General features: G+C 36.5%; 5 protein-coding genes and 1 long non-coding RNA gene across 9 annotated transcripts in view; 1 reads left to right on the forward strand and 5 right to left on the reverse strand.

Annotated features, from left to right (window-relative positions):
• The window catches only part of LOC149739193 (stalled ribosome sensor GCN1-like), a 27,764-nt gene extending 14,790 nt beyond the window's left edge, over positions 1 to 12,974 (reverse strand). The window contains exons 1-27 of the mRNA XM_089874214.1: positions 12,834 to 12,974; positions 12,376 to 12,475; positions 11,900 to 12,098; positions 11,296 to 11,482; positions 10,692 to 10,880; positions 10,513 to 10,621; positions 10,034 to 10,237; positions 9,618 to 9,766; positions 9,097 to 9,288; positions 8,538 to 8,673; positions 7,840 to 8,008; positions 7,493 to 7,593; positions 7,115 to 7,336; positions 6,715 to 6,839; positions 6,282 to 6,460; positions 5,526 to 5,772; positions 5,033 to 5,237; positions 4,644 to 4,775; positions 4,058 to 4,334; positions 3,592 to 3,679; positions 3,223 to 3,399; positions 2,529 to 2,663; positions 2,059 to 2,241; positions 1,572 to 1,673; positions 1,278 to 1,424; positions 776 to 899; positions 290 to 401 (exon numbers count right to left, since the gene is read on the reverse strand). Of these exons, the coding sequence (XP_089730340.1) occupies positions 290 to 401; positions 776 to 899; positions 1,278 to 1,424; positions 1,572 to 1,673; positions 2,059 to 2,241; positions 2,529 to 2,663; positions 3,223 to 3,399; positions 3,592 to 3,679; positions 4,058 to 4,334; positions 4,644 to 4,775; positions 5,033 to 5,237; positions 5,526 to 5,772; positions 6,282 to 6,460; positions 6,715 to 6,839; positions 7,115 to 7,336; positions 7,493 to 7,593; positions 7,840 to 8,008; positions 8,538 to 8,673; positions 9,097 to 9,288; positions 9,618 to 9,766; positions 10,034 to 10,237; positions 10,513 to 10,621; positions 10,692 to 10,880; positions 11,296 to 11,482; positions 11,900 to 12,098; positions 12,376 to 12,475; positions 12,834 to 12,836 (4,193 nt within the window). The 5' untranslated portion in view covers positions 12,837 to 12,974. The remainder of the gene's footprint in view (positions 1 to 289; positions 402 to 775; positions 900 to 1,277; positions 1,425 to 1,571; positions 1,674 to 2,058; positions 2,242 to 2,528; positions 2,664 to 3,222; positions 3,400 to 3,591; positions 3,680 to 4,057; positions 4,335 to 4,643; positions 4,776 to 5,032; positions 5,238 to 5,525; positions 5,773 to 6,281; positions 6,461 to 6,714; positions 6,840 to 7,114; positions 7,337 to 7,492; positions 7,594 to 7,839; positions 8,009 to 8,537; positions 8,674 to 9,096; positions 9,289 to 9,617; positions 9,767 to 10,033; positions 10,238 to 10,512; positions 10,622 to 10,691; positions 10,881 to 11,295; positions 11,483 to 11,899; positions 12,099 to 12,375; positions 12,476 to 12,833) is intronic.
• LOC149739195 (ribosome maturation protein SBDS-like) lies at positions 12,890 to 14,073 on the reverse strand. Its single transcript, XM_089874242.1, has one exon. It carries the CDS (start codon positions 13,948 to 13,950, stop codon positions 13,198 to 13,200), a length of 753 nt encoding a protein of 250 aa, XP_089730368.1. The 5' UTR covers positions 13,951 to 14,073; the 3' UTR covers positions 12,890 to 13,197.
• A 721-nt stretch (positions 14,074 to 14,794) lies between these two features.
• LOC149739196 (bifunctional peptidase and (3S)-lysyl hydroxylase Jmjd7-like) lies at positions 14,795 to 16,928 on the reverse strand. 2 transcript variants are annotated; one of them, XM_089874231.1, is made up of 7 exons: positions 16,681 to 16,928; positions 16,459 to 16,610; positions 16,215 to 16,378; positions 15,861 to 16,024; positions 15,621 to 15,785; positions 15,430 to 15,550; positions 14,795 to 15,330 (listed from the first exon to the last, which is right to left on the reverse strand). In XM_089874231.1, exons 1-7 carry the CDS (start codon positions 16,926 to 16,928, stop codon positions 15,193 to 15,195), a joined length of 1,152 nt encoding a protein of 383 aa, XP_089730357.1. In that variant the 3' UTR covers positions 14,795 to 15,192. The 2 variants fall into 2 exon arrangements, with proteins under 2 accessions (XP_089730357.1, XP_089730358.1); XM_089874232.1 differs by lacking the exon at positions 15,430 to 15,550.
• On the forward strand, positions 15,424 to 16,884 carry LOC149739197 (uncharacterized). The gene is made up of 2 exons (XR_016384581.1): positions 15,424 to 15,563; positions 15,820 to 16,884. It is a non-coding gene; the product is annotated as an uncharacterized LOC149739197 (long non-coding RNA).
• Positions 16,929 to 17,362: 434 nt separating the features above from the next.
• Positions 17,363 to 19,981, reverse strand: LOC149739198 (bifunctional peptidase and (3S)-lysyl hydroxylase Jmjd7-like). 3 transcript variants are annotated; one of them, XM_089874228.1, is made up of 7 exons: positions 19,689 to 19,981; positions 19,444 to 19,601; positions 19,190 to 19,362; positions 18,859 to 18,965; positions 18,162 to 18,332; positions 17,784 to 17,907; positions 17,363 to 17,669 (listed from the first exon to the last, which is right to left on the reverse strand). In XM_089874228.1, the coding sequence occupies exons 1-7, from the start codon at positions 19,931 to 19,933 to the stop codon at positions 17,508 to 17,510; spliced, it is 1,140 nt and encodes a 379-aa protein (XP_089730354.1). In that variant the 5' UTR covers positions 19,934 to 19,981; the 3' UTR covers positions 17,363 to 17,507. The 3 variants fall into 3 exon arrangements, with proteins under 3 accessions (XP_089730354.1, XP_089730352.1, XP_089730353.1); XM_089874226.1 differs by having other exon boundaries at positions 18,811 to 18,965; positions 19,689 to 19,979; XM_089874227.1 differs by having other exon boundaries at positions 18,811 to 18,965; positions 19,190 to 19,359; positions 19,689 to 19,978.
• A 511-nt stretch (positions 19,982 to 20,492) lies between these two features.
• Positions 20,493 to 25,934, reverse strand: LOC149739199 (3-galactosyl-N-acetylglucosaminide 4-alpha-L-fucosyltransferase FUT3-like). The gene is made up of 4 exons (XM_089874233.1): positions 25,712 to 25,934; positions 23,146 to 23,331; positions 22,551 to 22,782; positions 20,493 to 21,564 (listed from the first exon to the last, which is right to left on the reverse strand). The coding sequence occupies exons 1-4, from the start codon at positions 25,870 to 25,872 to the stop codon at positions 20,992 to 20,994; spliced, it is 1,152 nt and encodes a 383-aa protein (XP_089730359.1). The 5' UTR covers positions 25,873 to 25,934; the 3' UTR covers positions 20,493 to 20,991.
• Between the last annotated feature and the right edge of the window lie 273 nt (positions 25,935 to 26,207).

Genomic DNA, 26,207 nt, shown 5'->3' on the forward strand with positions numbered 1-26,207 from the left:
AAAACCCCTCCCTTATTTTATTTCTGGCTGCGCCACTGACTGCGATACTGGTAAATATATTTTTTTAACAAACCGAAAGTTGGAGATATATGATGTTTAGATTTAGGTTGTATATATTCTTTGCAGTCAGAACAAGCAAAAACTAAAGGTCTAGTATAGCAGTTTTATTTTAGTTTAAGGTCCTAGAGCGTAACACATTATGGGACCTGAGATTTAGGCAAGAGTTGGCCTATTACCCCAACACCCAGAATGCTACAACCAGAGCTGGATTAAAAGTTAAACAACTTACCTAAAGTTCTTTTTATCTTGAATAGCTTCGGTCAACTTGGGCATTATATCAAGTTGTTTGAATGAGATTATTCCCAACCCTTTCACCATACCAGCAAGCCCATATGCAGCACCTGTAAAAAGGAAGTGGTTTATTTAAGTATTTCCAACTGAAAATACTATTATTGGGAGACAAAAAATGGCATAGTCATCACATTTTTACAAATTTTAAAAACACAGTTACATTTATTGCTGTAAGACATTGGGAACCTCATTGATTAACGTGATGAATGCAATCTACTGCTTGTTTGTATAGACACTTAACAACAGGGTAATACCTGTTTCGTAAAAATAATGGGATATTAAAACATATAATGCACTATCAGGTTTAAATTGGCATGGTAGATCAATATATATATATTGTAAATGAAACTATGACATGAACCATGAAAGTCTTAGAGCGACTAGGTAGGAAAAAAAACAGAGTTAATTGTAGTAGTAAACCAACCTTTTCTTTCCCCATATTTCTCCGATTCAAGTAGAATAACAAGTAGTTTCCTCACAATATCTGGAGCGCTTTCCTTGATGGATGGAACCAATGCAGGAAGGCAGTTTGCTACTGCTTCTTGCACCTAGGGGTGGTGGAAATGATCAGAAGATAATCACTTTGCTTAATTTATATTTTGCCTTTTTTTAGTCAGTATTATATTTGCACAAATACTTGGGGGAGGAAACAGTATGGAAAACTACAAAAAGGTTTTATTCCCAAAATAACAACTTTAATTTGTGCAAAAACTAGGTGTCGTCAACTTGTCATCAAAACAGCCACATCTTGCTCACAAGCCATTAATTCTCAACCCAATTAAAATTTGAATTATATTCCCACAAGGTTCAAAAACTGAAATATATTTACACAAGTTTAAGAACTATAATAAATTTACACAAAATTTACAAACTGAATTATTTTCAAAGAAGTTTTAGGAACTGAATTAAATCCGCACAACACTTACAGCCTGCGAAGGGGTCGATAAAGTCTCTGTTAGTTTGGCAACAATTGGTTTAACTTTCGGGTGGTCTTTGTCCAAATGTCGTGCTAATGTTCCCAACAAGATGACAACGCTTTGCCGAACTTCATCGTAACTTTGGGAGGTCGGGGCCTGTGGAAGAACTTTGTTTTAAAACTACATTGGTTTTAAATATATTAAAAAAAATTGTTTGTCAGTAAAAGTTTAAAATTTAATAAAACAAGATAATAATGTCTATAGGTATACAAATGTTAAATTTAAGACATAAGAACTTGTTACATTTTTAAGAAACTCTTCAAAAACTTGCAGCAAAATTTCAGTCGAATTTTTGCCGTGGTCGTTTACAGCTTGTAAAGCAGCCTCCAACATTTTTTTTGCAACCTGGATAAATATATTATAGTATTAACACTTTGCGAGCCTAATTTTGTGTACACTTTAAGCTGTTGCCTATTTTTTGGCTATAAAAAAGGTAAAAAACTTGATATGAAGAATGAAGATATATCACAGGTGTTACAGTGTAATAAGCGTTTTTAAACCATTTTTAAGACTTCAAGTTAAACACATCAAAATTTGGGTTAAAATTATAAAGCCCAAAATACAAATACTATCTACTTTGTGTGCCCAAATTCGTTATCAGGTAAAATAGAAATTCCTAAATTTACACTTTTTGCTATTTACTTACATACAACATGAAAATTAAACCGAGATAATTTTTAAAAAAAGTTGATAAGCATCGCTTCTTAAGATTTAAATAATATCCTCTTACTTCAGGGTTTCTGTCTCCGAGAGCATCCGGAACAAAGAAAGAGAAGAGAGCTTCAATCTGGTGATCCGGGAGGACGGGTGAGATCTTCTTCAGTGCGTGGGCAACTCCCACTCTTGCCTCAAAATGATCCGGAGGACTTTCTTGGATGACTCGTCCTAACTGGTCGATCACTGGAGCTGCTCTCTGTGATGTCATGGAGAATGATTGTTGTAAAGAAACGCAATGTAATGTATCATTATGTGTAATTAAAAAATTTCACGACAATAAAATAGTGTTTCAAATATACTGTTGTTATGTCATAGTGTTTATTGTGTATATAGCATTTTTTTTTATACATTAGTGCCCACATTAGTTAACTTTCCATTAAGTGTCTTGCCAAAAGACACATATACCCGCAATGGTAGCACTATCATTGTACATGTATACAATAATACAATTATAAACAAAATACCAGTCACACAGCACCCTACCTCCAACTTAAGATTATAAATATTGAACAATTCTTCACAAATTAAAGGTGCCATCTCTATGTTAGATTCGAGGGCTGTGTACAATGACTCAGCAGATGCTTGTTGGATTGCTGACTCATGGTATTGAATGTCCTCCTGTTGGTAAGATGGTTAATATTCATAGCTTATCTTGATAGGTTTTATGTCTTTTAATTTCTTAACTAATTTGAAAATCTTTTTGAGATAAATTTTATTGGTGTTAAACTAACTTATTATCGATAGAGTGGAAAAACACTTGGCTGGCAACTATTTTTATTTGTTACATTAACTGACTGAGAGTTTGTCGCCATATGGTAAGACATCATCAAGGTGTAGGTTAGAGTCTCGCCCAAGGACACATTTTCCCATATTAGTAGCAGTGTTCTATTGTATTCTATGTCGGTGAGGTCCCGCAGCGTAGCACGCTATGGGCCGTAGTATTTAGGCCACAATTGGCTCATTACCCCATAATAGCAGTGTTAAGCCCTGAACCCATGATCTTTTACAGGCAGGCTTGCTTACCAATTTGCTAAGGAGGGTAACGGGCCAACTCTGACCCAAACCCCAGGTTTCCTGCCATGTCACACTGTAAGAGTTTACGCACATAGAATATTAAGTAACAAATTTACTTTTAATTTTTTTTTTGAGTTACAATATTTTTACGGATTCAACCCACCAGTATCTCTGTACAGATCGTAGATTCAAGTTTGAAATGCATAATTTCCCACAATTCTTTTCCCAACTTCCTGTTAGTATCGTCGAGATCATGCATGGCTACCCATGCACGACGTGTGACATGCAGAAGCAGGTTGTCGCTTGCCGATGCCACAACGTCACGTAATATCAACAACCCCTGTAAGGGTGGATTAAATTTATATTATCAATGTGATTTCATTCAATGTAAGATTTTAAATGTTTCAGTTTAAAATAGTAGAAGATTAAATAAAGACAATTGTGTCATCTTGAAATATTTCTGTTAAAACAAATTTGTTGTTGACATAATGGTCCAACTTTTCACAAATGTAGTAGTTTTAGGTATCCTTACTTGGAGTGCCACGCCACGCAGCATGGCCACTGGGGACAGCAGAGAGGTGAGCAGACATTTTATCTCGTCATCGCATGCAGTGGCACAACTAGGAATAACAATGATAATAATTAATATTTAACTATTTTTGTAAGTTGTAACCCAAAGTTGCATGCAACGGTAAAATGATTATAACAATATAAATGTAAACAATAAATGTATGTTAGAAACTTGTTGTATTTGTTGGAAACTGCAGCCCTCGAGACATTCCACAGAAAGTGTTATTTATTGAGATTGCTGGTATGCTACTTGATTTATTATTATGAACTAGAAATACTGAAAAGTAATAATGCAGGCAGCACTGGTTAACAGGACTTTCCGCAACGCTAGTAAAAAACTGCAGGCAACACTTAAGAAAAACTTCTGGCAGCACTGGTAAAATCTGTAACACAACACAGGTGGAAAAAGTAAACACTGCTAAACCTACCCTTGCTTTCCACTTGCAGACTCACACACCCCGATCATAACTTTAACCGCCTCATGTTGGACTTGAACCATGGATGTTCCGATCAACTTCGCTGCGTTCTCCATGACCTTTAACCTTGGCAGTAACTTGGGGTCAAAGGTCAAGTCGTCGTCAAACCTGATCCGCACTTGTGTTTTAATGATCTTCAGGGAGGAGAGGATCAAATCAACATCAGATGTGGAGGAACACACGCGATGTAGGAACGGGAAGATGTAGCATGAGCATGGCGACGGTTGCTCTGTATATAATGTATTGTTAGTTTCAAGCAAAGTTTTGCATTTTTTTGTACAATATTTCTATTTTTAAGTGAAATTTAAGTTCTGTTCTATATGAGTGGGGTTCTATAGTGAAGCATGCTATGGGGACCTTAGATTGAAGCCCAGCACCCAGCATGTAAGTTAAAAATAATAAAGATCTATAAGGGTGAGATCACATGAGATCTGGGGTATGGGCCTATTCCCCAACACTAAGGGTGACACCATCTAGAGGCAGTAATTAACCCTCAATAATGAAATGCACAATAATCAATCAAAGCCAACCAACTTACGAGTACTGATAGATTTCTTCAGTGATTCCATCACCCTTGCAACATTATCGTTTATATTCTCAGCACACCAAGCGTCATCTACTTTATGTGAGGGATCATATAATCTTAAAGTGGCGAAAGCTGTTTGGATGCCTGTGGAAAAAATCAATACAGTTTAATTTGGTGTTTTGTATAAAGGGGGTTTGTATTGCTGATCACAGAAGGCAAACAGAATATATAATACTTGCACGGTATTTATAAAAATACAGAACTCAATTTCTATAAAAGTTCTATTCTCTATAGTAAGGCAAGAGATTCTTCAGAGAGAGGTGCCAGGGGATCTGGGATTTAGGACAAAGTTGGCCTATTACCCCTGAAAAAAAAAAGTGGTTTTGTATTTATGAACCAACCAAGTTTTTTTAGATGATCTGGCATCATAACACCACTGAGGGCGACAAAGAGTTGCTGTGCTCGCTCCGACGCGAGAGGAGACTTCAATAATTCAAGGAGGGGGCTCAACACTGCTACCAGGTGGTGGGAAATGCCAGTAGTGAGCGAATGGACCTTTATGGTGGCGTGAAGTACGTCGCAAGCTTTGTTGAACTCCGCATTAACCTTGGTGGAACAAACAAAGGTTATGGAAGATGGATAACTTGTTCTTACAGTTTAAGTGCCAGTATTTTAATGTTGTTTCCAGGGTACTTTTATTAGTTATCAAATATATACAAGCTGGGAATAGATGGACCAGCACCCAGTATACTGACTCTCCATATCCCAAATATTTAAACATATAGAACACAGTAGTATTAATATAACACAAAAGCCAGAACACACATCATATTACCACTTCATTACATCATCAAACCAACAACAACATCAACAACATATCATACGAGAACCCACCAACAACAACTTGTCCCTTATAACTTTTTCTCTTTCCATCTCAGCGTCAACCAACTCTTTCTGTTTCTTCGTCAGATTTAGGGGTATTGGGGGGTTTCCCTGTTTACCCCCCACCCCCTTCACCCCACCCGTACCCCTCTTTTTAGCTTCAATCTCACGCTGAAGCTCTTCACCCATCATTTGTTCTTTGTAAGAATATGCTTTGCTCTCTCGTTTTATATTTTTGTTTTGAGCGATTTTCGGGGCACTGGTTGGAAATAAAAAGAAACTAAATCAATAGAATCTCTGGCATTGTTTGATTGGACCATAGTTGTTATAATACAGGTGTTCTGTTTCATACATCCCGTACTTGCCTACAAGTTTCCATATATATAACATTGTGGGTGACGGTTTTTATGTATGGCTGACAATTTAGACAACTCAAAATTGACAGCTGGTTGGAGCAATTGCCATTATGCGTCTTGCCCAAGGACACATACGCTCATAATGGTAGTCGTGTACGTATCTCAAAACTATATTTTTTAAGCTTAAAGCAAGTGTGCTAACCATTTTGCAAAAGCACTTAATGACTTTTATGTGGGATCTTTGTATTAGATAAAATTAGGGTGTATGGATAAAACTTATAAAAGTATAACTGTCTTGTTTAAAAACATACATTCACATTGGCAGCAGCATCAAGTTCAGAACCAATTCCTGGCCAAGCACGCTAATTATAACAATTTATAAATGTATAAATTATAACACAGCCTTCACCACCTTTCAATAATAGCCATGTTATATAGAGCCCCATTCTTAGTTTTCATGATTCCAACTTCATCTTTAGTGACTTGTGTGAGGTCATGTTTTGATAGGTTTGTGACAAGATACTCAGTTACTTGTGACATCATAATGTCGGGTGCGATACGAAGCACATCACATAATGCGGCAAGACTTGTCTGTGAGGAGATGGAAATGTTAATGGTGCATGGGGTGGTATGTCATACTAACTATTGGAACATGAGTGACATTATGTGTTTGCAATTTAGGGTTAAAGCTGAAATGGCTTTTACATACGTGGTAACTCGTAAGCGGAAAGGAGGTGTATGAAGCGGAACACCTGTGTTAAAAAAACTGCCATTGCCTTGCCCGGATATATAAGTTATGTTCATTCATAATTTTAGAACAACAGTACTGCATTACATACACCTACCTCATTATGGTGTGCAGGATGAACCAGTTTATCACAGATTGAACTGAGATGTGAAGAAATAAATTGTCGTGCATCGATTTTATTATTGTACAAATAATCCGTCCATACATGGTTGTTGGCAGCAGCTGAAACAAAAAGATCTCATTTGAAAAAGCTCTTGCATTTAAACGGAACGTGTTTAAGCCAGAATTGGTTAATTACCCCAACTCCCAAGTGCTACAACCCATTGGTGACCAGTAGGTTGAAGCAATTTCCAATTAAGTGTGTTGCCTAATTACCACATCTAGAATTGGGGTAATGAGTCAATTCTGGGCTAAATCCCATGTGATAAACAAGGACCTTACTCATAGAATAGAAACACATCTCCAATATAAACAACATTCAACACAACCCCACTCACTTATGCATGGATGATAAACATCAGGCATCATCAACATCGCGATATCTTCCGATGCTTTCGTCCCTACTTTCGCATCCAACAAACACAAGAGGGAGCTAGTGAAGCGACGATGTGAGACGTAATTCTTCATAATTTCAGCTGAGTCATCGATTGCGCTGAAATCGATGAGTAATGCCGGGCGTAGTTGAGCGAAAAGTTCGTTGAGAAAGATGGAGGGTAATTCTGGAATAGTAGATTGTGTTTGTGATGTAATAATACAATAATGAGCGTAAATCTTTAGTTTTAGCTGTCAAAGTACAACATTCCAATAATTTTTTATATATCTCTTTAAACACAGAAGTGAAGATTTCCAAAGAATTTATAATACACAGTACAAACCTGAGTTGGCAGCCATGAGTTTCTTCAAAGTCTTCTCAACAACGCAATAAACATTCCTTGGTTTGTGTAGAAGCAGGTGCACCAAGATGTGATGGAAACGACTGTTATGTTAAGTAAATATTAATATTATTATTATTAACACCCAGAGTACTACAATATATATTCGGCTAAGGCAGCTAATAGACACTCAATAATAAAGATTCTTTTTTATAAGGGTGAGGTCTTCAGCGAGGCACAGGCACATCTGATACTTTGGATGTAGCAGTAGGTGTATCACGCCAACATTCTATTCCACAACAGCGGTACCTTCTTTATGTCACAAAAATAAATATTCACAAACCAATCACCTGACAATAAACTTTGACAGTTGATCTGGAAAGATCAGCAACATCCTCTCAATAAGTGAAACAAGGATCATGATGACATCATCGGGAGCATGCTGGAGGACTTTATCGGATGTCAAGATCATCTTCTTTTCATCAAGAAGAATCTCCCATAACAGGTTAATCTTTTGTTCTAAAATTGTAAAAACGATTTTAGACATTTAATTTTGTTGATAATTTATAAAATTATATAAAAAAAATATTTTTAGGGTAAGTGTTATATTTTAAGGTCCCACAAAGTGGTAAAGCCATGGGATCAAAAACTTACCAAGCTTACCATAGCTGGTCCATTACCAAAACAGCTATAATGAATAATACTTTACAAAAAAATTATATCATTATAACTGTTTTGGTAATGGGTCAACTCTGGTGTAAATAGACAGCCTATATGAACACCTGTGAAAAGTGTTGCAACTAATTAAAGGTTATTCTTTTGTTCTACTTTACAGATTTTACTTTACAGATTAAAGGTGGTTGTACAAAGTATCCGGAATTCGTCCGTTTTCTCTGTTTTGTCCGGATTTCGCTGCCGCATGCCGAACTCGGTAATGGGTTTGCATACGACTTTGCAAGCGAATTCGCATGCCGTATACTGTGTACAGCCACCTTTAATCTGTAAAGCAGATAACTTGTACACACCTAATAAATGACCAACAGCTCACCTTTCTTAAACTCCACCTCCCCAAGTTTCGATAAAAGCAATGAAGCACCAATGGCTTCACAAACCAAAGGTATTTGAGTGGATTGTTGCCGGGCTTTTTCCAAAGTTTGTACCAAGTATGGTACAATGGGCTCAATCTGGGAACAAAAATGGAGGATGATCTAGTAAATGGCAAAATACTATACTTAGTACTGTTCGTGTGTCCTTAAGACATTTAATTGCCCACCCCATAATCATGAATGGGTTGTTGCACCCTGGGTGTCGGGGTAATGGGCCACTGTGTCTCAGCTCCTACGGCATGCTACTTAGTAGGGCCTTACTCACATAGAATGAAACATGCTGTGGGATTGTACCCATATAGAAGGCAAGTTGCATTTGATTGACACTCAAGATATATTAGTTGCTCTATATGGGTGAGGTCGTATGACTATGCATGCAAACAATGGAAGAGCCTGCCAAATATCCAAATAGATATATTTATTTAGCAATGTACAAAAGTAGCCTTGGTGTTGGGGTTAACAGCAAATCTTACCTACTTTCAGTCCTCCAAAAGTACTCACCATTTCCATATTATCCCGCTTAAACAGCTTGATCATACACTCGATGTAACCAAGCCTGACACCCGGTGTTGATACTTTGATGCTCGGAGCTTTAACGAACCATGATATGAGGTCTGGAGGAATGATGTTGATCCTTGAGCACCAGGAAGATAGGGATGATGCTCCCGTGATGAGGGTTCCTTCATGAAGCTCCTGCGAGGGGGGTTTGATTATGAAATAAAAAAATAAAATAAAAAAAAACAACAAGGTACATAGGTCTAGGTGTATAACTATTAAAAAAGCACGAGGTGTATGAAACAAAACATTCATGTTACAAATGCTGTCACTGTCCCACTATGCAAGGGTAAATAAGTTAGATTCAGTTCAATTGAATTATTAAAACCCCTTTCTCGAGTGGCGGATCCAAGGGCTTAGCATGGAGAACAGTCCCCCATCCAATGCCTATCCACACATGTCAAAATACCTATAATGGGCAACCACGTGATGCATAAGTCACTCAAAAGGTAACAACAAAATACAACCTGTTGTAGAAATGCCACCATCATAGTAGCAACTGATGAAGCCAATACATGAGATGAATTACCATCACCGACCGCACATCCTGCCCAAGCACCAACAGCTTTCAACACACTACATTTCTGACCAGCGAGTGTTAATTTACCTTCACTACCTGGATGTATAGGAAAAATAGGAGAAAATAAATGATGGAAAAAATTGGAAATTCACCAAGAATTTTTGGTCTGTAAATATTCTTTGTTTTACACCAAATGGGACCAGAAAAAAAAGTGTCCCATCTTAGCTCACCATACTATATTACAATGTGCTAAAAGCCTTTTGACTTTATGTCATTATTTTGGATCTTAGCAAATAAACAATGCTATGCAGAATACGTTTGTTCAAAAACTCTCCAGTCAAACTAACGATAAAAAATTCCCACCTTTCAAGACGTCAAACAAATATTTCACGGTTTCCAAAACAAACTCGGAATCACTGCATTGTGACGTCATCGGTATTATGACATCACAAGCAGCATCACGATTTGAATCGCTCTTAGAAATAAGTTGCGGAACCAACATTGTTGTGATCAACCGTGCGTGACGACTTAGGTCAATTCGGACGTTTGTAACAAAACTTTGGAACGCTGGAAACAAAGTGAAAGGTATTAAAATTGGGTTTTAAAATTTAGGAAAGCTTAAAACTAGAGGTGCCAGATAATTGTTTAATTGAGCTACACATTGTGAAAAAATCCACAGCAAATTTAAAACTGTGGTTTTATTCTATTCTATAAAGGTAATGTCCTACAATGTGACATATTAGTGGAGCTGGGGTTTAAGCAAGAGTTGGTCCATTAATCTAACATCCAAACTTTAATGAGTTTTAAAAAAATGAGTAAGTTACCATAAATCGTTAACTTACTTGCAAAACAATTTTCTGGGTTCCTTAGGAAAGATTTTTGAAATGCCGGTAAAATAATTTGTTCAAAGTCTTGGTGGGTCACATTGTGTAGGATTGGGATGCAACAATCCTAAACAATACATGCATTGAACTAAACATATTTTTAAAATAAAATCCCGAACAAATTAATTAAAACTTACCAGTGCTCCCTTCAGAGGCTGAACCTTGTTCAAAACCATCGATTTTACGTAAAATGTAAAAACGTCGTTCTTTTTCTCTTCGAATGAGGATGGATAAGTAGCAGACAGTAGACCAAGCAAGCAACAGTTAGAATGGATTAGATCAAGATTTATTAAGATTTTGCTGATTGAGTCAAATGAGTTTGGATTCTGGGGAATGCAATGTAAAATATAAATACATTTATTCATTTATTAAGTAAATGTATGCAAGATAAATACTATGCCAGTTAAATTACAGTTAAAATGCAGATGTGGCAAAACTATAGGCTGATTCATGGCAAGTCTTAACATAAAAAGAACTTAAAATTAAAACTTCCCTAAAAACTTTTCTAAAGTTGAGAAAAGCTTGTGAAAGCTACTGTACCTGTATCAAATGTTCAGTACAAACATAGCATAAATGGGCTAATTCTGTTTTAAATCCAGGGTCATTTAACAAGGACCTCATCCATATTAAATAGGGTAATGGACCTAATGCCTAAGTTCCATAAATGACCTCAACCTTACAAAATATAATTTAACTTAAAAACAAACTTTATTTTTAAATAAAAAATTTCCAACAGACTACCTGTTTCCACTGTGTTCTTATTTTTCTTGCACCACTACTAGATATGGACTTGGATTGACTTAGTTGTGATCCATAATACAATGATGCTTGTATTGCGACAAGTTTATTAACATCATCACCTTCCAGATTACCCATAAGCACGCATGACCACGACAACGCAACTAACGCTTGGGCTGAAGCACTTCGACTGCATAGGAAGATATGAAGTGTTGGACCTAATGTTGCCAGCTGTTTTGAGTCAGTCACTACTATAGTGCATTTTGCATGGAAATGAAGGTGTAAGTATTCGTGAGATGGTTTTTATAGCATGCATGTCTTGAACTTATTAACTTTTTGTATAACAAGAATTTTCCAAAAACCAAGGTATCATATTGGTAACATTGTTAAAATACAGGTACAACTTTCAACTACACACTTTGGCTCTGCTAGTTTGTTAAGACATACAACAAAATCAGGTTTAAATTTGAACCCTAATTTCAAAAGTTGGCTGATATGTCGGTCAAGCCATCCCCAACTTTACCCAATGAATGCTGATTTACTCTGCTTAATGTCATTAGCCCCATACACCCATTCAATACAAGCTACAATAAAATTCCTATCAAACCTTGGTGCTTTATTCTTAACATGAAACCTCCCTTCTTTATCAAGGACATCCAACAATGCAGCTACGGAAACTTTTTTGTAATTTTCCATCAATCTTCGAATCAACTCAATGCATTTGTTCCGAGATTTTGCATCATTGTACAATCCAAGTGTTCGCGACAAACTCACAATACAAAGCTGGATCACTTTGTTTTGTATGTCTGTGAAAATGAACAAATAACTTGGTAAGGTATTCAGTCTTGTTAATAGATATATATATTCCATATAATAGCATTTACCACATTAATTGAAATAAATCATAAATGGGTTGGAGCATCGTCTTTTGGTGAAAAACAGAACATTTTATTGTTTTTAACCAGAGAAGCTACCTACTTATATAGGAACAGCAATACAGCATTGAACCCAATATTCTCTGGTTACAACTTACAAGGTAATGTATTTCTATAACATATCTCAAATCTTCCAATTAAAACCAACCTTTCTTGGTTTTAACACAAGATATGACATCATCAATCATAGAAATTCGTTTCGTCACTTTAGACACCGTTGAATGAAGAACAAAAGTTTTCAGGCTTTCCTGGAACAATAGATTCAGTTGAAAAATGTTTGTTGACAAAAATATTGTGGAGTGTGTATACCGTTTAATATATAAGGGTAAGGGCCAACTTTGTTCTAAATTTTGGGACTTGGCATTAGACCTCACCCATTTAGAACAGAATACTTATATCTTATAATATATTGCTGGGGAGTCTTTATTTTATATATATGTTGCATTTTTTCATTCTGTTACAACTTAATGTTAAAAGTATTTCCAATTACTAACATCTGATTTCTTTTAATAAACAATTGTATTAATTATGTATTATATATATTTTTACCGGATAACAGTAACCCCACAAATTATCAACATATTGAAAACAACAAATATAACTAACCATGTTTAGGTTCCAATTCAATCTATTCAAAGTTTATATCAAACAACCTTGTCCACCTGATATACAGAAGCACATATTATTATTGTCAACCACAGTTGTAAATTAATATTTAAATGATGGAGCAGAAAACAGGAGTCCAAATAAACAAGAAAAAGACAAAGTTTGTGACTGAATGGAGTATTGGCGATTGATAGTAAATTCTGCATTAAAGTTTCAGAGAAAGGAAACATAATTCGAAGAAGGAAAAAAGTAAAACAAATATAAACAGGCCAAAACTGAAACAAAGATATTATACAAACATTCTTGCATAACCATTCAGTGTTACAAACGTTTTGAAATCTCCTTTGAGCTGAAAACAATAAACTCAAAACATTTCTTCGCTCTCTTCGATATCTTTTAAATTCATAACTTCCACCTTTCCTTTTCCTCTCGTCTCTTTACTCACAATATCAAATATCTGTCGATAAGAACCAGGATCCACCAAGCAAACCATTTCAAGTGCTGAAGAAAATTCCTCACTTTCAACAGTTTTTAACATAGGTTGAAGTTTTTCTTTTATTTTCTTCCCATCTTTCCCTGGTAGAAAGAATCTAAGTCTCATCTCTGCTCTATTAATGTTGATTTTCTCTTTCAAAAGTTTGATAACCTGTAACGCTTGCTGTTTTGTGTTTCGGGTAGGGTTTACAGAGTAATGTATATCTTCTTTCATTGCTCGTTCGATTACAGTTACAGTGTACGGCCGTTTAGTGTCAGGATTCACACACATATCGGTCACAATCGTAGCTATATCTCGAAACATTGATTCAAGATGGACCGACCTCTCTTTTTCAGAAACCTGTAACTCACCTTTTGCCAATATTTGTTTACAAACCTCCGTTTGGTTGTCAGTACCAAATGCTTTGATTAAATCTTGGTTCTTAGCAGTCTGCCCTTTAGATACATTCACAAACACAGTATGGGTTTGCAGAACTTCATCAATGTCTTTTTCAGTGTTATTTCTCCACGACATAACCTTGTTCTTGTAACACGCGATTTCAAAGCGTTTTCCTGTCTTTTTGATGCGAACGATAGCTACGTTTGTTAAACGTACTTGATTCGTCGGCGTAAATATTGACATCCTTGCAGGTTTGTCAAACTATTGACAAGTAATACTGCCTATACCAATCACTTAAACTAAGCAATTCATATAACCTGCAAAACAAACAAAAACAACGTATCGTACTATCCTATACACCTTGGTTTTAATTGAATGTTAACTCTTTTTGGTGCTAGTGAAGAGTCTCCCCCCCCCACTTTATTTGCTAACCACTAACCCCTTACCCCTATAACCACTAACTCCCTAACCATCAACACCTAACCCCCTAACCTAGGGGTTAGGGGTTAGTGGTTAGCAAATAAGGTGGGGGGGGAGATTCTTCAGTAGCACCCTCTTTTTTGCTGCATTTTAACACTGTGCATATGTAAGTAAAAGTACGGTGAACTTTACTTGACATAAAACAACTAATGTAGTAAATAATATCCGTCAGTACTTTAATAACAAACACTTACAAAAATTTCATGCTGTTCACTCATCCGTGACCGTTGCGCAACTCGCGTGTTATATTTTAAAGTAGATGATACTTATGTTGGACACGTAAGTTATTAAATAATAAACGAAAAGTTTCCAAGTCATATATTCGTAAAGATTACTTTTAAAGACCATACTTTGCGCGTATTGTTCGAATACACCGCTTATCCCAATCAATGTCGTTGGCTTTTAACAGAGCCATAGAAAAAATGGGTTTATACGACTCCGGCTTTTAATACCCTCAACTACCCTCAACTCATTGGTCACTGGGTTGCTGCCAAATTGCCAGCCATGCGGAAAAACAACTACTCCTAAACTTACACATACGGTAACTGGTAAGCAAGCACATAGTTTATGAAACGGAACCCCCGTTTTAACAAAGCTATTAGGTACATAAACATAAACGTTTACTTTTATTTCTATAGCGAAATTCCAGCTTAAAGTTGACGAAAGCACTTTTTCCATTTTTTGAAAATTATTATTTAGCAAAAACGCGCGCCTTTTTTTAAAGAAAATTATACAACGGTAAAAGAAAAAAAACAAGGAAAATCTCAAGACCAAAGAAGTCTTCTTAAGTTTAGCTTCCGCACATAATGAGCTATATGTTTACTGCTTGGGTTTGTTGTGTTTCAAATCTATATTATAAAAATTTTTGCATTGCAGTATATTTGTGTTATACAGTATTGCAACTGCGGGATAATATGGCGCTATTTACTTGCTGCACTATTTCATATAGTGTCATTTTTGGATGCTAACAGGTGAAAAGGAATTCTTTATGTTGGTTATAGCTTGTTATAACTCGTCTTTTATGCTAAGAGATGGAAAGAAGTTTTCACTGCCTGCCCCACTTTCCTTGAAAGATTTAACTTCTTGAATGGTTAACACATCGTCTCCATTCGTGTCCAGCAAGTGGAAGTATCTTTGTGCTTGCTGAAAATAAAATTCAAGTATTCCAAAGTGAGTTGTTGTATATATATGCCTTTATTCACCTAAATCACCTCATGGCAATTAAACAAAACCGTATTTTACCTTAAGATGATCAATTTTATCATATTGTTCAAGGTTGTCGGGAAAAAGAGCAATTACTGCACTTATCAAATTGCTCTTTGTTGTATTGGATGACCCGTTGAATGCGTTAAAAAGGATTTTACTGTAAAGGACATGTAAGTTAAACTTTAGAATCAAACCTGTATTAAGTTGTATGCAACAGCACTTCTTACTTTTCAAGGCTCGCAACAGGATCCGTGCGATATTGAGAATACGTTTTGTATTCTGGAAAGAATATTCCAACGCAATCTTCTCGATGTATCGGGTCATTTTTCATATTTAACCAATAGTTGATCGCTAAGTTTCTACCCTTTGGTCCTTTTAGTTGGTGAAACCACCTAAAAAACATTAGTAGAACATCATTATTTGCAGACTGTATATCTGAGGATGTTGGGTTCTACTGCAAAACTCACTTAATTGGAATGTAAAAACAGTCTCCAGCCTCGATAGTTGTTCCATACCACGGTATGTTTGAAAGCTTTCCATATTTGTACATATCAACCTTTTCAACATCCAAACTGCTCATGTTACTAACTTGATCAGGTAAGACATCTAGGGGCAGACTATCCTCGTATTTCTGTTAGAAAAAATGTAATCACCACAGTTAGAAAATTTCCAGAACAGGCATTACAAGGGATGACCTTGATGGCTTAAACGTTGGTAGCTTTTGCTTCGAGTTTTATTTTATAGAATTAAGAAAAAACTGAAAAAAAATTAATGTCGACAAATCTCATCGCAAAGACCCTTTAAATACCTAGCAACCTTACTTGATCTATAAGTAGCAGGTCTTTACTTCCATCATAGAGGCAATTCAGGTTGTCGTAAGCATCATTATGTAGAAGTGATTTGGAATTTCCAGATGAAAACCAGATCACAATCATATTTAATACTTTTTCACACAGCAATGGTTTAGGGACGAACACTTCAGTATCTGATGTTAAATGAAATGTATAAAATAATGTACATTTAGTGAAGGTTATGAGAATATGACAAATACACACGTTGACTTACTTGCAAATGGGCCATCAGATAACGGATCTATAAGGTAAACGTCTTCTTTCTCATAAACTGACAAGAATTCATACATTTTCATTGGGAATGGTTTATCTATTACTTCTTCTTTAAGCTTGTCTGTATTGAATGTTGTATCTCCATACAGATCTCTGAATGGAATGGTTAAGTTGATACGCACATCAGCGTTTCTATACTTTATGCGGTAATCGTTGTTTTTACCTCAAGTAAGAATCGTTTCTCAAGTTGTTGAAGTTGGGAAACTTTTTTACTACTCCTTTAAACACCACTGGTTTTCCAGGTGTGACGTAATTATCGTAAAACTCGATTGGGTTTGGGAGATCGTCCCTTTCTTCTATAGGCATAGGTGGCATGTGTGAACCAATGGGTTGCATGTGACCTGGTGGGTAATCTGCCACAACAACAGCTAGTTGCACAATACAGGATATGATTATAATGCATTTATTCATTCTACAGCAAATATTGTCTGCAACGTATTCTGTACTAAAGATATCATGTATATATATACGATTAAACGTGTTAGTAAGCTGTTTCAACTTCAATTTAGCACCTTAGTTAATTCTGCCTTCAGCACTTTAATTCTGGTCTCATCAATTCACTGTTCATGCAACCGCTTTGGTTTGTGGCATAACTCTGCAAACATCCGTACTCTTAGAGATTCAGCTTTTCTCAGAAACAGGAAAATAGCTTCCACGTTTTCCTGTTGATCCAGCAATGCCTGTACATGCTTATCTGTAGGCTATATCACGTAGTCACACACACATATTGGACTACATATGTTTAAAAAAATACATCAGCTCTGAAAAACCTGTTTCATGCATATTAGCGTCCATCCACGCACGGCGGTTTTCATGCTCTTTTTAGGATCAACTTATTCTCACCATCGCCATATGATGCATGTGTATTTAGGCTTGCTTCGTACTATCGTATATTAATGCATTTCTTTATATTCAAATATAACACATCATTATGGCATAGTTTAAAAAATAAACTATGATTATAGATATTAGTTAGTCATAAGACTATCTTCACAACTCGTCATTGACTTTCGTATATTTTTTCTCCATCTGCTTCACAGCATCTTCAGTGAGGAAATCTTTTATTGTTTCCAAATCGACACTTTCAATTTCCTCTTTTGTGAGGTACTTGTCTTTGTTTGTATCCGCGTTGAAAAAGAAATATTTAAGTTTCTGAAAACACAACTCGATGAAAGCGATCTTATACATTACCAGTGCTATTTGTTGTGGTTCAAATATAATGCATTTTGGGACATTAACACACGGTGTATAGATATGAATACAAACCTTAAAATATATGCGTTTATTCTCCTTGGTTTCGTCTTTATTAAACAGAGGATGTACCGCTGTTGCCACTTCAATATACGTTGCATTCGGCTTGCTATCAGTGTACGCATCTCGGAAAACTAACCTGTGACAAAAAAATGGTTATAGTATGGGTGGGACACCAACATTCAAAGAATTATAAAACCGGATCATTACGACTCCCATAGATCGTTGTTAATTAAAACAGGAGCCAGATATTTGGATGTTATGTGCCAAAGCTGTTCCATCTTACCCCGCAGTAGCCTACTATATAGTCACCAACAATATTACTATTAGTTATAGGAAGCGTTAGATTAGGTTATGGATATTGTTGTGTATGTGAAACTGTGCATTACTTACTGATGGATTTTTACTCCTGACTTGACCGGGTGATTAAACAACGTGTCATATTCTGGAATATCTGCGAGATTCTTTTCACATTCTTCTTTATAATCAAACTGGTTAAAACTTCTCCACCAAATATTGATCGCTAAGTTTCGAGTTCGGGATGAACTAACGTGATGAAACCAGCTAAAAATAGACAAGAAATTCATTAAAATCATAAATGCAGCCACTAAGCACATTGCGCTAAATACATACTCCGAATGTACATTTAATCAATACCGTTATTAAGGATTTTATACATCGCCCTTCGGTAAGAACCACAATGAATAAATATGGCTCCAAGAATATACACACAGCATTTAGGTTTGTAAAAACCAAGAGTCATAAAACCGTATATCCTCACTACTCTCATAGAGTGCATAGACCGTTGTTAATTGTATAAAACACGATCAGGATATTTGGACATTGTGTGCTAAAGGTGTCCGATCTTCCTTCGTAGTATACTATATATATAGGCTACATATACCCGGAATGAATGAAGATATGTGACTTCGTGTATATATATATACGTGACTTTATGTATGTATACGTATATGCAACTTAGTATAAGTGATTGCGGATGTCTATATAGCCACAAAAAGTAGTGTCATCATGATTCATTTACCCATATGGTATATAAAAGCAATCTCCTGCCTCCATATTCGCGACGTACCACGGTAATTTGCCTAACGTTGGGTACTTGTACATGTCGACTTTTTCAACGTCAACTGAACTAAAACCTCTATCGGGATTATCGATGGGAACGAGGTCTTTGTGTTTCTGTATTAAAGTAAAAAAAACGATTAAAAATGTCAAAAAATAGCTCTCATTCTTATAGCTGTCTTTTTAAGACTTCCGTGCAACAATAATGTAAAATAAGCTTGTTTTGTTTTTGTAAACAATTAACAATTTTCATTTACTCCAGCATAACAGAAACACTCTAGAAAGTTCTGGCCTAAAACTGAAGCGATGAGCATTTTATATTGTTTTGTTACTTAACTTACTCTGTCAATCAATACAAACCGCTTCGTCCCATCAAAAAGGCAGTTAATATTTTCAACGAAATCATTGTGGAGAACAGATTTAGTTCCACCAGACGAGAACCACATCATTATCAAGTTTAGAGACTCCAAGAAGTCACGACAAAGTAAAGATTTCGGAAGGAATACATCCCCTGCTTGGAAAAACAAAGTCTTAATGTATACGCAACCACTACTATATACATGCTATATATAGTTTCTGGACATAGCCTGCATACCTGTTATTGGATGCGGTCGTGCCATATTATGTACCATATACAAGTCTTCTTTTTCATAAATAGAAAGAAAAGAAGAGAAGTTCATCCTTTGAACTGGAAAATCTCTATTCTCTTTTTTACCCATTTCTCCTACAATGTCCCAAGCTCCATACATCTCTCTAAGATTAACCATTAGTTATTACAGATCAAAAAATATCGATTCTCCAACCCGAGCTACGGTTTTAAATACTAACTTTTCTGCTTACCTTAAATACGTGTCGTTCTTCCAGTTATAGTAACTTGGAAACTTTTTTGCTGCTCCTTTAAAGACAACTGGTATCCCAGGTTTGACGTAATTATCGTAAAACTCGATCGGGTTTGGGAGATCGTCCCTTTCCTCTATAGGCATGGGTGGCATGTGTGAACCAATGGGTTGCATGTGACCTGGTGGGTCATCTGCCACAACAACAACAGCCAGTTGCACAACGCAAAACACAAACACTAAAGTCATAATTCTGAAAGCGCATATCGTCTGTTCAATTATATGGTAAACAATTTATAAACCTCTAAAGTTTAATTTCTAAAAGTAACTACATATACAATCTATAGCTTGTAACTCAAATACTTCGACTGAGTTCGGTGTTAACATATCCTTATCTCCAACGTTTCCATGCTTAAGACACATGGCATACTACAATTTCACCGAACCACCCAGAGTTTTCAGCATCACATTAAACAACGCTCTACGCAATTCGTTTCCTGCCAAAAACCCGGGACAGTTAATGCGTTTTCAGTCTGTTGTAATTATTTAACGCGTGGGCATTTTCTGGCCGAATACAAATTTCTCGATACCTTGATGTAAAACGCACACATCTTCGTGCATTTACAACTTTGCTTTATTACAAACGTTATATCTTTGTATACTGTCAGATTATTATATAATAGGGTATATTGCTCTTAACCGGTATACGTTTATGTTTATTTTTACTGGTAACTTGTTTTAGCGATTGTCGTTTTGCTACTAATCCCATTCATTTCGCTTGTTCGATTACTTTGATTCTCAAACACGCTTTTAAAAAGATAAGTAAAATTTATTCTATATATTCTGGCGGATGAAAAACCCTAATAAAAAGAACTTATAGCACATAAAATTCCAAAGTAGGTAAAAAGGCTTTGTTAAGTTAAATTAGGCGTCTGAATGTCATAGTTTAATTATTTACTTATAAACACGACACTTGTATAGGAGTTCACCTACATTGTTTACAATTTACAGTAAATATACACTGCGCTTTGTTACGATATTTGCAGTTTGGAAGCATTTCGAACGGCTGGTAAATATTAAAAATACATGAAAAATGCAACTCAATGTGACGTTTAGCGTAAAGTTCAACGTTTGCATCGCAACCAATTGGTTCGAATCTTGATTTATATTTCTATTACTTAAGTTCACTGCTGCCACCACGCGTTTGTCATTCAAGAAAAATGTTCATTCATTTCCCAGTGTACCGAAACCTGTGTCCGGAATCTTATAGTGAATCTTGTACGTAAATATTATACCATGGCTTATTCCTATACATCAATACACGTACCCCAATCTTTCCCGTATTGGATATAGGAAATAAACTTCTCCGCTTTAGCGGGTTGGTTTGATAAAAGTTTCTCGCAAAGCCGTTCTTGCCAAGTTTGCTGATACAGTTTTTTTAACCTTTCTACTTCCGTGCCTGGGTTTCGAACCCAGTTAAAATATTCTCGGTATGCTTCGTCGTTCTTATCAAGGTATAAAAGGTATTCAACCAACTTGGCCGGGCTTTCAAAGTCTTCTGTGTGGATATAAGACCCAGGTGGAACCAGATAGTCAAGGTCCTTTTTCCTTGGACCCCAAACAACTGGAACTCTTCCCATTTCGATACCATTTTTCCAAAATTCCCCTGTTACATAATCTCTGCACTTTTCGGCGACTTCAAATGCGAGATAGAACTTGTACGACAGCAAGACTTCATCGCTTATTTTCTTATAAGCTTGCTTGTTATTGAAACACCAACCGTATCTATCTAATGACAGACCAGCTTCCACAAGAGCATTCGCGTATTCCATTCGTAACTTGGAACCTCGGAATAAATCGCAATCGTTCACCACCCAAAGCTGAAATAAAATAAAATAATGTAACTTATTTATTCTCGCATATCGGCGCAACGGCAATCGTTTTAACACGGATGTTCTGTTTCATACATCCAATGCTCATGCTGACTGTCGAGTAATAACATGGGTGTCTTCTTATACACCAGACACACATGGTGTATTCACACCTCATGCTCACTGTCAAGTTATATACCATGGGTTTCCTCTTATGCTCCAGACTCACAGGGTGTATTCATACACCTCGTACTCACTGTTGAGGTATAACATTGGTGTCTTCTTACACCAGACGAACATGGTGTATTCATATACCTCATGCTCACTGTCGAGTTATAACATAGGTGTGTTCTTATACACCAGACACACATGGTGTATTCATACACTTTATGCTCACTGTCGAGTTATATACCATGGGTGTCCTCTTATGCTCGAGACACACAGGGTGTATTCATACACCTCGTGCTCACTGTTAAGTTACAACATGGGTGTCTTCTTACACCAGACGAACATGGTGTATTCATACACCTCATGCTCACTGTTAAGTTATAACATGGGTGTCTTCTTATACACCAGACACACATGGTGTATTCATATACCTCATGCTCACTGTCGAGCTATAACATATAGGTGTCTTCTTATACACCAGACACACAGGGTGTATTCATACACCTTATGGTCATTCTCGAGTTATAACATATAGGTGTCTTCTTATACACCAGACACACGCATGGTGTATTCACACACCTCATGCTCACCGTCGAGTTATAACATGGGTGTCTTCTTATGCTCCAGACGAACATGGTGTATTCATACACCCCATGCTCACTGTCGAGTTATGACATGGGTGTGTTCTTATACACCAGACACATATGATGTGTTCATACACCTCATGCTCACTGTCGAGTTATAACATAGGTGTCTTCTTATACACCAGACGAACATGGTCCATTCATACACCTCATGCTCACAAACACAACAAAAATGTAACTCACAGCAATTCTCGTTTTCTTCGAGATAAACATATTAACGTCATCTTGCTTCCGGTTAAAAATATTCTGCGCAACTTTTGGTTCGAGGTAAGGCATAAACACGTCCGACTCTTGTAGATACGACATCGTCCAATTAATAAATCCTCCATCAAACCGGTTGGGATGACGAGTCTCACCGTTGCGGACGTATGACGGATTGTCGTGAAACCAGAATACAAATATTTGACTGGGTGACCTTGGAAATGATAGATTCAAAGCTCAATGCTGCTACTGTAGTTATGTGTATTTTCCGAAGACAAATGCGACCACAATAGTTGCTGCAAATATCTTAAATTCTTGGCATAATAACTACTGTACCATGGCCAGTCATATCCAACTGTGGGGTTGGGTGAAATTGGACATGTTTTTGTTCTCTTTTCTCGTCCCATTTGGCAGCTAATAAAGAATATTTACCGAAATGTATAACCGTAGCCCTGTAACTCTGAAATAGCATTGTTAATTGTTAAAAACACGATTAGGAAACATGGGATATTATGTTCCAACGGTAACTATCCATCCCCACCGTGCTATGGTTATTAATTACCACGCCACACAACACCTGTAATGTGTCCAAGGCATTTCCTCTTCATCTAGTGATGTATAATGGAACAGAACAGCTTTGGATTGCTTAAGTTTGCTGCGGTCATACGTGAACTTGCATGACCCCGTCGCGTGACCCTCGTCGTGACCTTTGAACTCATAACCCCACGGTCGTCGCCATGACAATATCCAGGTTGTTTTGTTTCTGTTAAACAAACGCCAAGGTTATAATTTAACAATAAGCATGAGGTATAAGAGAACACCGTGTGTGTTTGGTGCCATGGCCTACTCAATACACGGCCTAGGAATACACCGAAACTGCTCTGAAAATAAGAGGCCCATTGACGCGAATAATGCCCATTATAATACATTGTTACGTCGCGGTTTTATGAATGGATTTCTTTCATTTTGAATGCAGTTTGCAGTTGTTGGTAGGTTCAATACCAGTTCTAGGTTGTTTTAACTTACAGTTTATCACAGAACGTGTCGCAGGTATATTTTCTTGTTTAGTTAAAATCATACCAGACGTATAAAGCAGCGCAAAAGGTTTATTAGTATATAAATATCAGTTTATTAAGCATAAAGAGAGACGAGCAATCAGATTCAGTTTACCAAACACAGAAAACCTACGTTTTGATTATATTTAATTTAGTAGACAGGCATTTGGCAATTTTTATAATGCAGCACACCTTTATAATTTTATTTAGATTAAATTCTAAGCCACCAGAATTATCAAGCGAGCTATTTAAGCATCGTCAATAGGTGTTCCGTAGTTGGATAAAATTATTTGGATAAGGGTACCATCTGTGTATGTTATGATCATGAAGAAGTGGCAAGAAGATCTTCAGGAAGGAAGAATAGTCAAATTTAAACAGCGACAAAGGTCTAAAGTTAGACACAACACTTAAGTACGAAGGGAGGCTATCGTGAGTTTGTTTGTATTATACAGTCTTAATTTATGATGTGCTGTATGACCCATTTTTTGACCTCGAGGAAGAGCCTCTGTCCTGCTTTAACAAAAAAAACCTCGAGTAGAAAATGGGTTATGAGCAGCAGAACAGATCAAGGCATAAGCACCTTGAGACAAAAGGCTAATGCTTGTGTTTATCCAATATCCTATACTGTTATCCTATATACCTATATATTAAGGACCGATTTTAAAAGTCCACAACGGACATATCAATTAACTTACTTGTTGTTACTGCGGTGTTGTTTTGCTAGATATGCATAGGCTGTCTTAAAAATCTTCTGTTTTAAGCCAAATACTATTTTCACTCAGCGACTGAGCCAAACTAAACTGTCGGTAAAACTTACTTGTATGCCGCACGTGGTTAAAAGTAACTCCTATCTGTTCAGTTATGCTTAAACATTTATAAAAAATATAAGATGTTGATAAAAATAACCCGAAAAATAAGGTAATTTAACCGGGAATGGTAAATAAACTGTTATTTGATGCAAAAACTACAGTCAGACAGCAAAATCCATTCATAAAACCGTGACGTAACAATGTATTATAATGGGCATTATTCGCGTCAATAGGCCTCTTATTTTCTGAGCAGTTTCGGTGTATTTCCTAGGCCGTGTATTGAGTAGGCCATGTTGGTGCGTATGAAGATATCCATGTTATAACTTGACAGTGACCATGAAGTGTATGAATATACCATGCTTGTCTGGTGTATAAGAAGACACCCATGTTAAAACTCAAAAGTAAGTATGAGGTGTATGAATACACCATGTGTGCCTGGTGTTTAAGAAGACACCCATTTTAAAACTTAACAGTGAGCATGAGGTGTATGAATATACCATGTTTGTCGGGTGTATAAGAAGACACCCATGTTATAACTCAACAGTGAGCATGAGGTGAATGAATACACCATGTGTGTCTGGTGTATAAGAAGACATCCATGTTATAGTTTGACAGTGAACATGAGGTGCATGAATATACCATGTTTGTCTGGTGTATAAGAAGTTACCCATGTTAAAACTTAACAGTGAACATGGGGTGTATGAATACACCATGTGTGCCTGGTGTATAAGAAGACACCCATGTTAAAACTCAAAAGTAAGTATGAGGTGTATGAATACACCATGTGTGCCTGGTGTATAAGAAGACACCCATGTTAAAACTTAACAGTGAGCATGAGGTGTATGAATATACCATGTTTGTCTGGTGTATAAGAAGACACCCATGTTATAACTCAACAGTGAGCATGAGGTGAATGAATACACCATGTGTGTCTGGTGTATAAGAAGACATCCATGTTATAGTTTGACAGTGAACATGAGGTGCATGAATATACCATGTTTGTCTGGTGTACAAGAAGTTACCCATGTTAAAACTTAACAGTGAACATGGGGTGTATAAATACACCATGTGTATCTGGTGTATAAGAAGATACCCATGTTATAACTTAACAGTCAGTTTCAGGTGTATGAGTAAGACCTGATAAAACCGAGCTTATTTCCTATACAAGTCTTTATTACATCTCCCCGTATTTTGGTTATGGAGCTAAAAAATTCTTTCACTCACAAAACAAATACATTCTGTTTAAACAGTTACATTAAACAAAAAGTCTTCAAGTTACCCTTTGTACTCCGCATGTGTCGGCCAGGGTAGCGCTCGAACGTTTCTTTCATCAGTCACATTACTTTGTTCCTTAGCGATATCCAACAAAAAGAGGGATGCAAACGCAAACAGCATGAATACAAACGTAATCATAACAAGAAGACATTTAGTTTCTTTCATGATTTGTTTTGCAAATAAGAAAACTAACGACCTGTAACGGTAAAAAACAGTTTATTTCAAATATACCATGCCGTTCCTGTCTGCTATGTATAACCCAACAGCTCTTGTTTTCATATGGACTGCCAATCGCCTTTAACCGTTATGGCGCGGATCTTACGTTCCGCACACCCCATGACACATATTCTTTACCATTCCTTCAATCCTCATTTCATGTGTTATAACACATGTATAAATGCATTCTACCTACTGCTCCGCAGTCACCAATGGCGATTAAAACCCGCTGTGTTGGTTACTTCTGGGTTGTTTTTGATCGAGCTCAGTCGACCGTTGTAGTA

This window comes from Ciona robusta, chromosome 3, assembly GCF_009617815.1.
Source record: "Ciona robusta chromosome 3, ASM961781v2".
In the NCBI taxonomy this organism is placed as follows: Eukaryota; Metazoa; Chordata; class Ascidiacea; order Phlebobranchia; family Cionidae; genus Ciona; species Ciona robusta.

What these genes read in the sequence shown, in the direction of transcription:
- LOC149739199 (XM_089874233.1), bottom strand. Translation starts at nt 25,872, where the DNA reads ATGAAAGAAACTAAATGTCTTCTTGTTATGATTACGTTTGTATTCATG. An exon ending in ACACATGCGGAGTACAAAGG is followed by an intron (nt 23,332 to 25,711) that starts GTAACTTGAAGA and finishes TTTGTTTAACAG; the next exon opens with AAACAAAACAACCTGGATAT. An exon ending in ATGCCTTGGACACATTACAG is followed by an intron (nt 22,783 to 23,145) that starts GTGTTGTGTGGC and finishes ATCATTTCCAAG; the next exon opens with GTCACCCAGTCAAATATTTG.
- LOC149739198 (XM_089874226.1), bottom strand. Translation starts at nt 19,933, where the DNA reads ATGACTTTAGTGTTTGTGTTTTGCGTTGTGCAACTGGCTGTTGTTGTT. An exon ending in GGTTTGTATTGATTGACAGA is followed by an intron (nt 18,966 to 19,189) that starts GTAAGTTAAGTA and finishes ACTTTAATACAG; the next exon opens with AAACACAAAGACCTCGTTCC. An exon ending in TGCTTTTATATACCATATGG is followed by an intron (nt 18,333 to 18,810) that starts GTAAATGAATCA and finishes GTCTATTTTTAG; the next exon opens with CTGGTTTCATCACGTTAGTT.
- LOC149739195 (XM_089874242.1), bottom strand. Translation starts at nt 13,950, where the DNA reads ATGTCAATATTTACGCCGACGAATCAAGTACGTTTAACAAACGTAGCT.
- LOC149739196 (XM_089874231.1), bottom strand. Translation starts at nt 16,928, where the DNA reads ATGAATAAATGCATTATAATCATATCCTGTATTGTGCAACTAGCTGTT. An exon ending in AGAAACGATTCTTACTTGAG is followed by an intron (nt 16,611 to 16,680) that starts GTAAAAACAACG and finishes CATTCCATTCAG; the next exon opens with AGATCTGTATGGAGATACAA. An exon ending in TGTTTTTACATTCCAATTAA is followed by an intron (nt 15,786 to 15,860) that starts GTGAGTTTTGCA and finishes AATGTTTTTTAG; the next exon opens with GTGGTTTCACCAACTAAAAG.